We start from the raw sequence: 14282 nt of genomic DNA, 5'->3' as shown, positions 1-14282 counted from the left end.
GCATAATATATATGGCAACTAATTCAATGTTCAATCACTGATAGATGCAAAGAATCTTCAACTTTGACCCTTGTTATCAGAAGAAATTGTGAACAAGTTAAGAACTTCCTCATACTCAAATTAGGAGAATTCAGATATTGGATTGCCAACAACCTAAGACCAGTTTTCAGTTTTATCATTTTCCTTGAAAATCTCTACCTGCAACCCTCCTGCTTCCACAGCCCCCATCTTACATCTACAACTGAGACTCCTTTTACCAACAACTCCAACTTATGCACCTTTACACCAGCAACTTCAGGAGGAGATTCTAAACTTCAGCCAACTAAATGATGCCTGCAGAATTGCATCTTTCAACCAAAGAGTGACCTCTAAAATGTGTAGGATGCATAAAATCTTTCGAGACCTACTTGAAAGAAGTTCCAAAAGCACATTACATTTTTCGATATCTAAAGACAATCTATTTTTCATTTCCTACTTTCAGGCAAATTTGTGATGCAAGCCTTTTAGATAAGTCAAATTCTACTAAAATCCTACCAGTTGCAGTCAGCATATACTCGTATGTTTGAGAGAATAAATAATTTAAATCACTGCAAGGGCTTCCAATACTACACTTTCCATAGTCCATACATTCCAATCTAAAAGCCATAATATGCTCAACCTACCTATTAGTGCAATTTCCTTATAGTTTTCCATCCCATCGAACAATTCATGACCCAAATCCAACATTTGCATTTTTGCTACCTTGTCTTTACTAAAAGACTCTTTTAAACATGCCTTATAAGCATGTGCAAGGCCCTAGTTGGATCAGACACCACATTCTTCTTCCTAACCATATTTGCATATGATCAACCAATCTGGGTAATGAAAATTTCTCCTGCAATGTCTCCTTGTTCTTTCTATGATCTAGTTGTGTGCACAGCAAAAATTCCATTGTACGCAAAAATTCATATCTAGCTTTAAATTTCAATACAATATTAAAATTTATGGTAATTTTATGATTAATCTTAGGGTTTCAAACACTTAAGACTACATACTTTTGTTGGAACTATGATTTATGTTAAATTTTTTTTGAAATGTATTAGGACACTCCCTTACAATGATAAATACTTGGCAAAAAAGCTCATGTTCTGAGTTGGCAGTTTAATTACTCCATGTAAGAAGTGCAAAGATTGAAATAGAATTTCTCTCCTATTAGTGAGACTTTTTAGCTTAATGTTTATAAGAACCATGATCTTGTCACAACTGACTATATTCCTCATGCTAATACTTGGCAAGAATCAAAAAACTACACTCTATTAAAAAATTATATCATGCATAGCCTCCACATTATTGAGCTGTTTAAAATTGCCAATGGAAAATTTAATTATTTGTTTCATAGGCTTTTATGATCTCATTTGCAATGATTGAGGAACTTCTAATCATGCTTTTAATTATTTTGTAGCTGACTGGAGTTGGTTTCAATTGTGCCAATCGCAATGCAAGTTACAACTATTCAGGGTTATTCATGGGTTTTTTTTGCTATCAAATAAAGCTCCTAACTTTGTTTATTGTAGACGTGGCTAGAGAGAGGGGAGTGGACAAAGTCAGCTCTACATGAAGAAAACTAATGTACATGATAGTTTCATCACAAATATGGTCCTCCTTGTTCCTAATGCAAAGATTAGTTTTTGTTTGATGACAATGTTCACCAGTGATCCACGAGGTCATATGCCTCCTCCAAAAAACTGTATCCCCTATAGAGGGATGTTTTTGAGACTTAGGGACTTGGGGAAACATCCCCGCATTGCACCACCACCTCTGTCACCTCTATCAAGACATTGCCACGCTGCTTGCTATACAGCACATACCATTATATACTTATTGTAACCATTCAATTTGTGAATAATAGTTGGCCTTTCATAGGCACTAAAATAGATATTATATTGCAGATTTTGATATGAAAATTTCAATTCACCTCATCTTTTATATCCCCTTGGCCCCCACCACCACCATACCATCCTTGCCATCCCCAAATTTAGGACTTGGTCCCCTTAGCACTGAAACTCGTCCCTACATTCCCCTGTTCTCCCACCAAAAAACTTCTTGGAACTATGGTTCCGACCCAAAATTTCGAGATATGGGCGTTGCCAAGCTAATAAAGGCTTCTAAGGGGGAGAAATTGAAAAAAGGTGGTTAGTGAAAGGCAAAATCAATGATTTTGTCAATGCCTATCATATAATAAAGCAAAATCTGACAGGTAGGCATTCTATGATACTAGTAAAGGATTGGCACGTCTAAGAATCACCCATTGCACTATCGATGTAGACATTAAGAGTAATTTTTTTGTTTGATTCGTATATAGACATTAAGAGTAATTTTTCAACAAACATTTTCTATCAATCATGCTCTTCATTGGAAAGACATCCATTTAAAATTGTCTTGCCTGCATTCTTCAGCTTTCATTAAATCATTGCATTGTTGGTTGGTGCTCTATAGCATATTCAAGCATTTTGCCTTTGGCTTTGTTCATACCATAGGATATTTTAGTGGTTATAGCATAGTTTAGAGAAAAGTTGGTATAATCGCCAAAAAATCAGTGAGTTTCTACTAATCGCCGAGTTTTGGGGACCAGCGAGTTTTTCCCAAATTTAATCGTGACACAACTAGAGAAAAATCGGCAAGTTTTTCAAAAAAAATCTTTAAAAAAAACAAACAAACTTTTTTTTGGTTAAAAACAAAAGGCAAAAAGCCTCTATATATTATGTAAAATAGAGAATTATAGTATGCTAGTAGAGCTGGGAAGAGGAAGATGTTGTTAGGATTAAATCACGGACATAAATAACAATTACATGCAAATATAACCAATAACAAAAAATAATAGATTACACAGAAAAGAACACAAGGCACCAAGATTTAACGTGGTTCACCCAATCCCTAGGCTACGTCCACCAAACAACAAGTCCGATATTATTATGATCCAATGATTACAACTTGATTACAATTTGTAATCCCTTATAGCTCAATAGCGCCACAAGAAGCAATTTCGCATCACAACTTAATGAAAATACCTAACCCTAAGCCCTTTTATACAAGTAATTTTATCCCGCTTTAGGGTTACATGTCAGCCATATGTTGGCCACAACGTCGGCCATGACCCAAAATTTTTTTTCGGGGCAATGCCCTAAACCCCAAAGAATTTATGAAGTATATACAGTACTTTCCTGATCAGTCACCACAAACTAACAATCTCCCACTTGGGGACTGATCAGGCTCCACGTTAAACAACAACCTTCCACTTGGAGACTGATCCTGTAGCTAGACTGCTACCACATGGGGCTCCCTCTGGATCAAACCACCCTAGACTCTACTGTTCTTTTATTCATGTTTAGTCTAGAAGACCAACCGAAGCAGAAGAGGAGTTCAGCTTCTCCCTTGTTACTACCTTTGTAAACATATCTGTTGGATTGTCACCTGTATTTATCAGCTTTAACTGTTCATCCTCCAAAACTGACCGAATGAAATGATACTGCAACTGTATGTGTTTGGTCTTTGAATGCAGAGCTGAATTCTTGGCAAGATGAATGGCGCTCTGACTATCTATAAACAAATAATTATCCTTCTGAGGATGTTCCAATTCTTCTAAGAAGAACTAAAGCCATATCAACTCCTTGGCTGCCTCTGTAGCAGCTACATGCTCTGCCTCTGTAGTAGATAAAGCATTAATCTTTTGTAACCTAGAAACCCAGCTCACGGCTGCCCCATCAACAGTAAAGACATAACTTGTAGTACTCCGCCTGGTATTAATATCCCCTGCCAAATCTGAGTCAACATAGCCTTGTAAATTAGTAGTAGAGCCCTCAAAGTGTAAACACTTATTGGATGTTCCTCTCAAATATCTGAGAATCCATTTTACTGCATTCCAATGCTCAATTTCTGGATGACTCATATACTTGCTAACGATTCCCACTGCATGTGCAATATCTGGCCTAGTACATACCATAGCATACATCAAGCTTACTATAGCTGAAGCATAGGGTACCTTGGACATCTTATCCTCCTCTTCTCGTGTCTCAGGACACATCTCCTTAGTCAACTTCAAATGACCAGGTAAAGGTGTGCTGACAGCTTTAGCATTCTCCATAGAGAAACATTGCAACAACTTCTCAACATAATCAGCTTGAGATAGCGTCAATTTTCGGTTTTTCTTATTTCTACAAATCTTTATACCAAGGATTTGTTTTGCTGCCCCCAAATCCTTCATAGCAAATGCATGTGCTAATTGGCATTTCAGCCCCTTAATGTGATCCATGTTAGACCCAGTTACAAGCATATTATCAACATATAAACATAAAATAATGTAGTTGTTATCATCCAACCTCTTAAAATAAACACAATGATTTGAATGACACCTATTGTATCCATGCTCATGCATGAAACTATCAAATTTCAGATACCATTGCCGAGGTGCTTGCTTCAAGCCATATAAACTTTTCTTCAATTTGCACACTAAGTTCTGCTTACCTTTGATCGCAAATCCCTGTGTCTGAGCCATATATATCTCTTCATCCAAATCACCATGAAGGAAGGTTGTTTTAACATCAAGCTGCTCTAAATGCAAATCTTCAGTAGCCACAAGACTTAAAACAGTATGGATAGAAGTTATCTTAACAATAGGAGAAAATATCTCATCAAAATCAATGCCCTTTTTCTGTGCTAATCCTTTCACAACTAACTTGGCTTTAAATATTTTCTTACCTTCTTCCTCTTCTTTCAACCTGTAAACCCACTTATTCTATAAAACTCGTTTACCTGCAGACAACTTGCATAAATCCCATGTCTTATTCTTCAGCAAAGAGTCCATTTCGTCTTTCATTGCAGACTCCCACTGAATCTTAGTATCCACCTGCACAGCTTCATCATAACATTTAGGTTCAACAACATCAGTAAGTAAAATTGAATACAAAGAGGGAGAGAATCTTTTTGGCGGTCTAATTTGCCTTGTTGATCATCTAACATTCACCGTTGTGTTTGGTATTTGTTATTGCGGTTGTTGCACATCACGAGGAATGGCTGGAACATCAGCTTTTGGAGTATCATCCAGCACTACATAATCATCTTCTTTCTTCTCATGTTGCTGCAACAGATCTTTGTACAACACTTTCTCATTGAATATGACATCCTTGCTTTTTAAAATTTTATGATTTTCAAAATCCCAAAGCCTATAATCAAATTCATTAATGCCATATCCAACAAATACACATTTCTTTGACTTAGCTTCCAGCTTGGTTCTATTTTCAGAACCTATGTGAGCAAATGCTTCATAGCCGAAGGTTTTGAGAAAAGAATAACTCACCTTCTTACCAGTCCATGCTTCTTGTGGAATACCATAGCCCAAAGGAGTAGAGGGACCTCTATTAATCAAATATACAATAGTATTGACAGCATCCGCCCACATGTGTAAGGGCAACCTAGCATGCAACCTCATGCTCCTTGCGCACTTCATTATAATCCTGTTCAGACGTTAAGCCACTCCATTTTCCTGTGGAGTCCTTGGAACAATTTTCTATCAATGAATACCATTAGTGGAGCAATAATCTTCAAATTTACGACTGCAATACTCACCACCATTATCAGATTTGAGACATTTTAATTTCTTACCAGTCTCATTTTCAACCAAGCATTTCAATTTTTTAAAAGTTTGAAATACATTAGATTTCTGTCTAAAGAAATAAACCCATACTTTTCTAGTTGCTTCATCAATAAATGTAACATAACAATGAGAGTCACCAAGGGAAGATACCTGAGTCGGTCCCTATACATCTATATGCACAAGCTCTAATTTCTCCTTTTTGTTTTCCTTCTCAGTCTTTACAAAACACACTCTCTTTTGTTTTTCATAAACACAACTTTCACAAAAATCCATATTAACACATTTCAGACCTGGTAAAACTTTCTTTGAATGAATTACGTTCATACCTTTCTCACTCATGTGCCCAAGTCTGTCGTGCCATAGCGCTGTATCATAATCTACAACAACCATTTGTTCTCCTTGCTCAATTGCAGCAATTGTTTCTGAACATTCATTTTTCTCTGAAACAATTAAAGTAGAAGGAACAATATGACTTGTACAAAGATATAAGGTGCCTACTTTCACACCTTTTGTTACTACAAAGGAACTTTTTGAAACCTTCCAATTTTTATCATTAAAAGTAACTACACAACCCTCATCACCGAGTTGCCTTGCTGAAATTAAATTCCGACTCAGCCTTGAAACATGTCTTACCTCATGTAGTAGCCAATGATTCCCAATCTGCAACTTAATCTTAATTTTTCCCTTTTCAACAATCTGACAAGGTTCATTATCTCCCAAATAAATAAGCCCAAAATCCCTTTGGACATAATCAATGAAATAACCTCTATGAGGTGTAGCATGAAATGAAGCACTAGAATCTAAAACTCATGAATCATCAACACTTTCTAAAGACAGAAGCAAAGCATCCTCTTTGGATTTGTTACTTACCACATTTGCCTCCTTGTCTCCATCTGGTTTATCTCTTTCATTTTTCTTTCGATTTTAGCAATCTTTCTTTTTATGACCTGGTTTCCCACAGTACCAGCAGTCGTTTGGTCCTCTCGATTGAGACCTCCTCCTGTTTGACTTTCCTCTTGATTCCCCACGATTTTCAGAATTACTTCCTCTCTCAGTGGTTCTGCCCTTGCTTTGTGCGTTCAAAACACTTTCTGATATAGATCCACTTGAGGATTTCCTACAAGTTTCCTCACTCAAAATAACACCGATCACATCATCATATTTTAGGGTACTAGATCCAGGAACAAAATTACTCACAACCATTACCAAACCATTCTAGCTTTCAGGCAAAGAACACAAAATTAAGAGAGCCCTAAATTCTTGTTCAAAATTGATACCCACAGAAGATAATTGAATAGCAATAGTATTAAACTCATTTAAATGATTTGCAACAAATCCACCTTCTGCCATTTTCATATTAAATAAATGCTTCATGAGAAATACCTTGTTTGAAGCGGAAGGCTTTTCATACAGTGTCACTAGGGTTTTCATCAACTCTTCTAGTGTCTTCACTTTTGTAATATTAAATGCTACCGATGGTGCCAGGCATAATCGAATGCTTCCAATGCCTTTCTGTCCAAAAGATCCCATTCATCATTTGACATAGATCCCTGATTCTTGGCTTTGCCTTCTAACGGCTTCCATAAATCTTTCTGATAAAGATAGTCTTCCATTTGCATCTTCCACAACTAGAAGTTCTGCCCATTAAACCTATCAACCCTTAGCTTACCCTCGTCTGCCATCGCTCCCACTCAATCGTGAGACTTTCCTGCAGAGGATAACTGAAAAAACAACCTCGCTCTGATACCACTTGTTAGGATTAAACCATGGACAGAAATAACAATTACATGCAAATATAACCAATAATAGAAAATAATAGATCACATAGCAAAGAACACAAGGGACCAAGATTTAACAGGGTTCACCCAATCCCTGGGCTACGTCCACCAAACAGTAAGTCCGATATTATTATGATCCAATGATTACAACCTGATTACAATCTGTAATCCCTTACAGCTCAATAGCGCCGCAAGAAGCAATTTCGCTCACAACTTAATAAAAATACCTAACCCTAAGTCCTTTTATGCAAGTAATTTTATGCCGCTTTAGGGTTACAACATGTTGGCCATATGTCGGCCACAACATCGGCCACGGCCCAAATTTTTTTTTCGGGGTGATGCCTCGAACCCCAAAGAATTTATGAAGTATGTATAGTACTTTTCTGATCAGTCAGCACAACCTAACAGATGTGATTGTAATGATGTATTTACTTCTAGTTTGACACAAATTATTTATTATTATGCTTCCCGCCATTAGCATTCCACATGAGAATGTGATTTTGTACCCACTAGACATTTATATATATCTAGACTTTGCTTGTTTCTTTTGTGTTCTCTTTAATTAACTCATTAGATGCATCTTCTCATTGAAATTTGCAAAAAAAATATATTTTGAATAAAATTTTAACAGTTTTTTTAGATTCCTGAGTTTTTTTTTAAATGGCTGATTTTTTCCGGAATAAAATTTTAGGGGGCTTGGCAAGTTGTTGCCAAGTCCGAGTTTTCCAACTATGGTTCAAAGCATCTTTATCAGCAGCTTATCACTGAGAGCAAAAAAAGGGTATTGAGAAATATCGGAGATAAGTTGGAAACTTCTTGGGGAAAATATTGAGAATTTAAAATCTGTTTTTCCAAACAAAATTGTGTTTTTCCAATCCTGATGGAACCTTCTTTCGCCTCTTTGCTCTTTCTCTCCTCTCCAAATCTATTTTTCCAATCAAAAAATGTTTTTCTAGGCCATCCTTGCCTATAATAGGCTTGCGGGTGATAAGTTTTCTACTTATTATGATAAAACAGAGAAATATTGCCAATATTTTGAAACTTCTTTGCAATACCTTATTTGAGATAAGTTGACTTTACTTTTCAGGAGCCAAAAAATATCACGATTAGTAGACTTATCTCAGATAGTTTGAACTATGGTTATGAGTGTAGTTACCAGCTTTAGTTTATAACTTCATAGCAATCTTGGCTATTCATGGTAGTATTCTATGAACTATCATTCTTTGTATATACTTTTTAATATTATATATCAATGTCATGGGTGAAGTTAATAGCTTCAGTTTTTAACAATTTTGACAACTCTTGTTAGTACTCTATGAACCCTTATCATACTTTAAGGGTGGTGCCCCAATACACAAACCCCGGTTAATCTATCTTAAATTAGAAAACATTCTTCGTGGATGAAACATGAAACGGCTCAGGGTTTCTCAAATTCAATTTTGAGGCATTAAAGATGAATCTCTATTTGGCAAGAGTTGGTAGTGTGAGAAGAGAGTCCAAGAATTCTTTATTTTCTCAATAATGGATTTCATTATGAAGCACAATAGGAAGTTGTGAAGGCAGGTCCCTCTATAGCTTCTTCAAGGGAATGTAAGTGGCTCATGGTTGAAGAGACTTAGAATTTGAGTTACAAACTGGATGATATGAATATCCTAATTAGATGCTACTATCAAGAGTGTAACAAAGTGGTCAATTTCCTTGGGCAATGTAGTAATCAACAAATCTACTTTTCATCTTTGTTTAGCCACTAATTTGATTCTTGGATTAGGTTGGATAAACTTCTCTGTGCCCATTCTACACCTCGATTAGCCCATTGGCAAACCATCTTCATGATGGAAGATATTAATTCCCCAGTATTTCTTGTGATGGTTTTCTCTTCATCTTTGTTTAGTCACTAGTTAGATTCTTAGACTAGGTTGGATAAACTTCAATATGCCTATTTTTCACCTTGTAGCCCATTGGGTAACCATCTTCATGATGGAAGATATTAATTTCCCAATATTTCTTGGAATAGTTTTCTCCCCTTTATTGCAATCTCCTTTTAGGCTAAATGCTTATTGATTTTGATATGCAAGTGAATGTGCTCATACTTATGCTCACATGTCATAAATGGCCTTTGAGTTTTGCACATTTGGTCTTTTAGTCATGAGTTCCACGGTATGTCTTCTAAGCATTCTCTCAATCACTTTCTTCTTGTTGTGCTTTCACAATATTTATTTTCAAGGGGAGTTTGGAGGACGGTTTGCACATATTGCACCCAAAATAATGTGTCCATTCAATACCCCTTCCTCAATGGCCTCTAGTTTCTAATTGATACCAATGTTTCTTTTTCCAATGCTCCAATAATGTGTCTTTGAATTCGGTAAAATAAGTGTTTGGTTCATTAATCTAGGAAGAGACATGGAAGCTTCCATTTTATTAAATTTTCAAGTAAAATGGGTTATGACTGTCATCTTTTGAGTTGGACAATTCAAAGTCATGTATCTCCCAATCACATAATGATATTTTTGGTTCAGGTGTCAATGAAAAGGCGAAGCTGTAGGTGAAATTTGTTCTTCTTGAACTCTCGTTCCCTTCTGCATGCTTAGAGTGAGAAAGCAATCTTCCTCCCAATTTTTCTCAGTTTGGAATATATATTTTGTTATGACTTCTTTAATACTCACATAAACCTCTCCTCTTTCCAGATATGCTATCTTGAGCAAGATTGGAAACCTGTAAAAACTGATTATGTCCTCTTGTTAACCTTTCGTATACTTTGTATGAAGGCCTAGTATTCTTTGTCTCGATTCTTAAAGATATTTAAGCATATCTGATTTTCCCTCGACAAGCCTTGTGCCTTGGGCTCCACTTCAGATTTTACAGTATCGTTCAGTATTTTCTATGACTAGCATATGAAACCTTCTACAAATCTGTAGTAATTTCATCAAAAACTTAGCATGCAAATGCTTATAGACAAACTCCAAGTGAGTTAGCAAAGCTCCAAACAACACAGAAGGGTCCTGACACTGATAACAAGTGATTCAGGGTGCTCAAATAGTTGCCTGGCACAAACCCAAATACAGGTTCACCTATTATTCACTTTGTTATACAGCATAACTTAGTGAACTTGTGTATATGTATACATAGGCAGAGGTATAGCACCAGTCCATTTAACATGAAAGGTAAAACAATTAAAATGCACCAGAATGGCTGATGTACAACATACACAATGAAATCAAACCTAAGTGGTGTAGTATCATCAGAAATGAACCCCACAACAGCTAAAACATGAGACTGATTTACCCACTTAAAGACCTTTGCAGACCCAACAATCAGCAAGAAAACACTCGACATGAAGTGTTTTGTATACAAAAATACACAAAATGTAGCTGGGTCTGGAAAAGTGCATTGGATTAATTGTTACTAACTATGTATAATTTATGCACCTTTTTTCAACGAATTACTATGCTTTTTTATGGAAAAAATCCTTATATGGCCTAGTTTAAAATTGATCTGTTAAAATTTGATGTGCTCAAACCTTTTTTCAGATTGATTTTCCTAGATTCCTATTATTGATGGTTTGGATTTGGGCATACTGTGCCTTTCTGATTTATGCAATATGGATTGGACATTCTTTCAAATTTCTTTTGCAGCCATCGTACTGAACATTCCTTCAAATATATTTTGCAGGGATTTTATGTAGCTGTTGAAAAGCAAGCCACACAATTTTTGGCGTGGATAAGTATAAAGTAACAGGAATGGGAATGGCATTTGCAGGATTAGATAATGAGCAGGAAAAAGGAGGGGCTACATTAATTGACTTTGGATCACCAGACACGGTAGAGCAAATAAAAAACCTCACAGATGTGAGTGCTATGAAACGTTTCCTACATGAATGCATTGCATATCAAAGGAACATTGATGCAGAGTTGGAAACCCTACTATCACAGCGTCATGAGCTGGAAAAAAAGCTAAGTGGACTCCAGAAATCTTCTGAGGTACTGGAGATTGTGAAGGCTGATTCAGACCAAATGCTATTGAGTGTATGTTCGACTTGTGATCTTGCTGATCATGTCAGTGGCAAGGTGAGAGAGCTAGATCTTGCACAATCACGAGTTCAGTCTACTTTAACAAGAATTGATGACATTGTGGAAAGGGGAAATTGTATTGATGGTGCTAAACAGGCACTTGAATGTGAGGATTATGAGGGTGCTGCCAGATATGTGGAGACATTCATGAAACTTGATGACAAGTATGGTGATTCTAATGACATGGGTTCAGGAGGCAGGGAGACTGCAAAAGAGCAGACTAACCAGCTTCTGGAGTCTAAGCAAAAACTTGAGGGTATAGTCAAGAAACAAATCTCCTCTGCTATTGAAAAGAGGGACCACCCTTCCATTCTGAGATTTATCAAGCTTTTTCCTCATTTGGGTCTTCAGGAAGAAGGGTTGCAGTTGTATGTTTCATACCTAAGAAAAGATGTTTCTTTAAGGTCTAGATTAGAGTTTGAAGGTTTAATGGAAATAGCAGAGCAGTCCACAGGGCAAGCAGGAGTGCAGACCCAAGCTGACTTTGTTGGTTGTTTAACAAATCTTTTCAAGGATATTGTGTTGGCAATTGAAGGGAATGATGAGATTTTGAGGAATCTTTGTGGTGTAGATGGAATTGTACATGCAATCTGGGAGCTGCAGGAAGAGTGTAATTCAAGAGGTTCTGTAATTTTGAAGAAGTACATGGATTATAGAAAACTTGCAAGATTAGCATCAGAGATCAATTCACAGACTAACAGTTTGATATCGGTAGTAGGAGCCCAAGAAGGGCCGGATCCCAGAGAGATTGAACTTTACCTGGAGGAAATACTGTCATTAACCCAGTTAAGTGAGGACTATACTCAATTTATGATGACCAAATTGAGGGAAGTTGGATCTGTTGATGCCCAGCTAAGTCCTCGAGCTACCAACGCATTTAGAAGTGGGGCATTCAGTCGAGCTGCAAAGGAATTGACAGGGTATTATATTATCCTTGAAGAGTTTTTCATGGTAGAGAATGTGAGGAAGGCTATCACGATTGATGAATTTATTCCTGATGGCCTCACCACTTCAATGGTCGATGATGTATTTTATGTCCTGCAGAGTTGTTGCAGAAGGGCTACGTCTACTTCTAGTGTTCAGTCTGTACTTGCAGTTTTAAATGGTGCTATTAATGTGCTGAACAATGAGTTCACAGAGGCTTTACAGAGGAAGACAAGAGAACCAAACCTGGGTAGCAAACTGTTTTTAGTGAGTGGAGGGATATCTAAAATAGGTACAGAAATTGCAACTTCATTAAATAATCTAGATGTTAGCAGTGAGTACGTTCTGAAGCTCAGACATGAAATTGAGGAGTATTGTGCAGAGGTGAGTGACCTCTTGTTTTCTTTTAGTCCCATTCTAACTCCTTTTGGGTGGATACCAATATATTGAATCCTAAATTAATGTTTTTAATTTTAACCAAGAGAACACAAAAGTTAATTTCCTATTGTCTTAGGCTATAGCCAATTATTCTACATCCATTTAAGATACATTTTTAAGAAAATAATTTCATGGCAAAGTTTACCCTTCCCTTGGACAGTTCAAAAATGTTGTTGATGAATTTTAATTTCTTTTTGCTTGATGTTTAAATCTGTACTTTAATACATAATATATAATTGGTAATTATATCCATTGCAGGCATTTCCTGCATCAGCTGATAGAGAAAAAGTCAAGTCATGTTTGTCTGAGCTAGCAGAAACAAACAATACCTTCAAACAAATACTAAATGCAGGTCTGGAGCAGTTAGCAAGCAGCATAACACCCCGTCTCCGACCAATTTTGGATACTGTTGCTACAATAAGCTATGAGTTGTCTGAAATGCAGTACGCCGAAAATGAAATTAATGACCCATGGGTGCAAAAAATACTTCTTGCTGTAGAGACAAATGTTACTTGGCTGCAACCAGCAATGACAACAAATAATTATGATTCACTTGTGCATCTGATCATTGACTTTATTGTCAAAAGGTTGGAGGTGATAATGACCCAGAAGAGATTCAATCAGTTGGGTGGCTTACAGCTTGATCGAGATGCAAGAACTCTGGTGGGCCACTTCTCTAGTATGACACAAAGAACTGTTAGAGATAAGTTTGCACGACTTACACAAATGGCAACTATCTTAAACCTAGAAAAGGTCTCAGAGATTTTGGATTACTGGGGAGAGAACTCTGGTCCCATGACATGGAGATTAACACCTGCTGAAGTTCGAAGAATTTTGAGCTTAAGGGTGGATTTCAAACCTGAAGCGATTGCTGCTCTGAAATTGTAATTTTCCCTTGCAGTTTCTATTATTGGAATTTCTATGGTACATCTTAGAAATCTTGCCCTCATGCATTTAAAAGGAAGATATATTCTTGGTTGTTCTTTTAAATAAAATGACAGTCTTTAGACAAATGCTACATAGAATGTTATATTTTTTAACTGGCATGACAGAGAAAACTATGGATTTTTCTTGACAAAATATTATTCACACCCTCCATGTATTTTGGGAGTAAGCTTTGCTAATGAAACTAAGATTTATGTACCTGGATAAAATTTTGAATATATTTTGGAATTCTCCTGTAACCGAGAATCACATCTCTTGATGGAGTGTACATCTGGATAAAATTGTAAGTTTGGCTGATCCTTCTAGCTCTTGTTTAGTCCATTTTTTCTGGTCAGGGTTTACGTAATTACTTATGATATTTTGGGAGGTGATATTCTACGGTTATTCCCCTAGCTGGAAATGATATGGTAGACATGTATGCAAAACACAGACAAGGCAAGGACAAGGCACATCATCTTTTGTGCTACTATCTCTGTGTAAGACGAAACAATGGCAAAGCCT

General features: G+C 36.6%; 1 protein-coding gene across 2 annotated transcripts in view; it reads left to right on the top strand.

The window, feature by feature from the left end:
* Positions 1 to 14020, top strand: part of LOC149550433 (conserved oligomeric Golgi complex subunit 4) — a 46117-nt gene extending 32097 nt beyond the window's left edge. For both annotated transcript variants that reach the window (XM_089793466.1, XM_089793467.1), the window contains exons 2-3: positions 11077 to 12782; positions 13095 to 14020. In XM_089793466.1, coding sequence (XP_089649592.1) covers positions 11145 to 12782; positions 13095 to 13724 — 2268 coding nt within the window. In that variant the 5' untranslated portion in view covers positions 11077 to 11144 and the 3' untranslated portion in view covers positions 13725 to 14020. The remainder of the gene's footprint in view (positions 1 to 11076; positions 12783 to 13094) is intronic.
* Positions 14021 to 14282: the final 262 nt, after the last annotated feature.

Source organism: Cupressus sempervirens, chromosome 7 (assembly GCF_028749045.1).
Source record: "Cupressus sempervirens isolate cs-2001-9-10 chromosome 7, ASM2874904v1, whole genome shotgun sequence".
In the NCBI taxonomy this organism is placed as follows: domain Eukaryota; kingdom Viridiplantae; phylum Streptophyta; class Pinopsida; order Cupressales; family Cupressaceae; genus Cupressus; species Cupressus sempervirens.
Note: the sequence above shows the minus strand (reverse complement) of the source record. Positions and strands in the feature narration are given on the sequence as shown.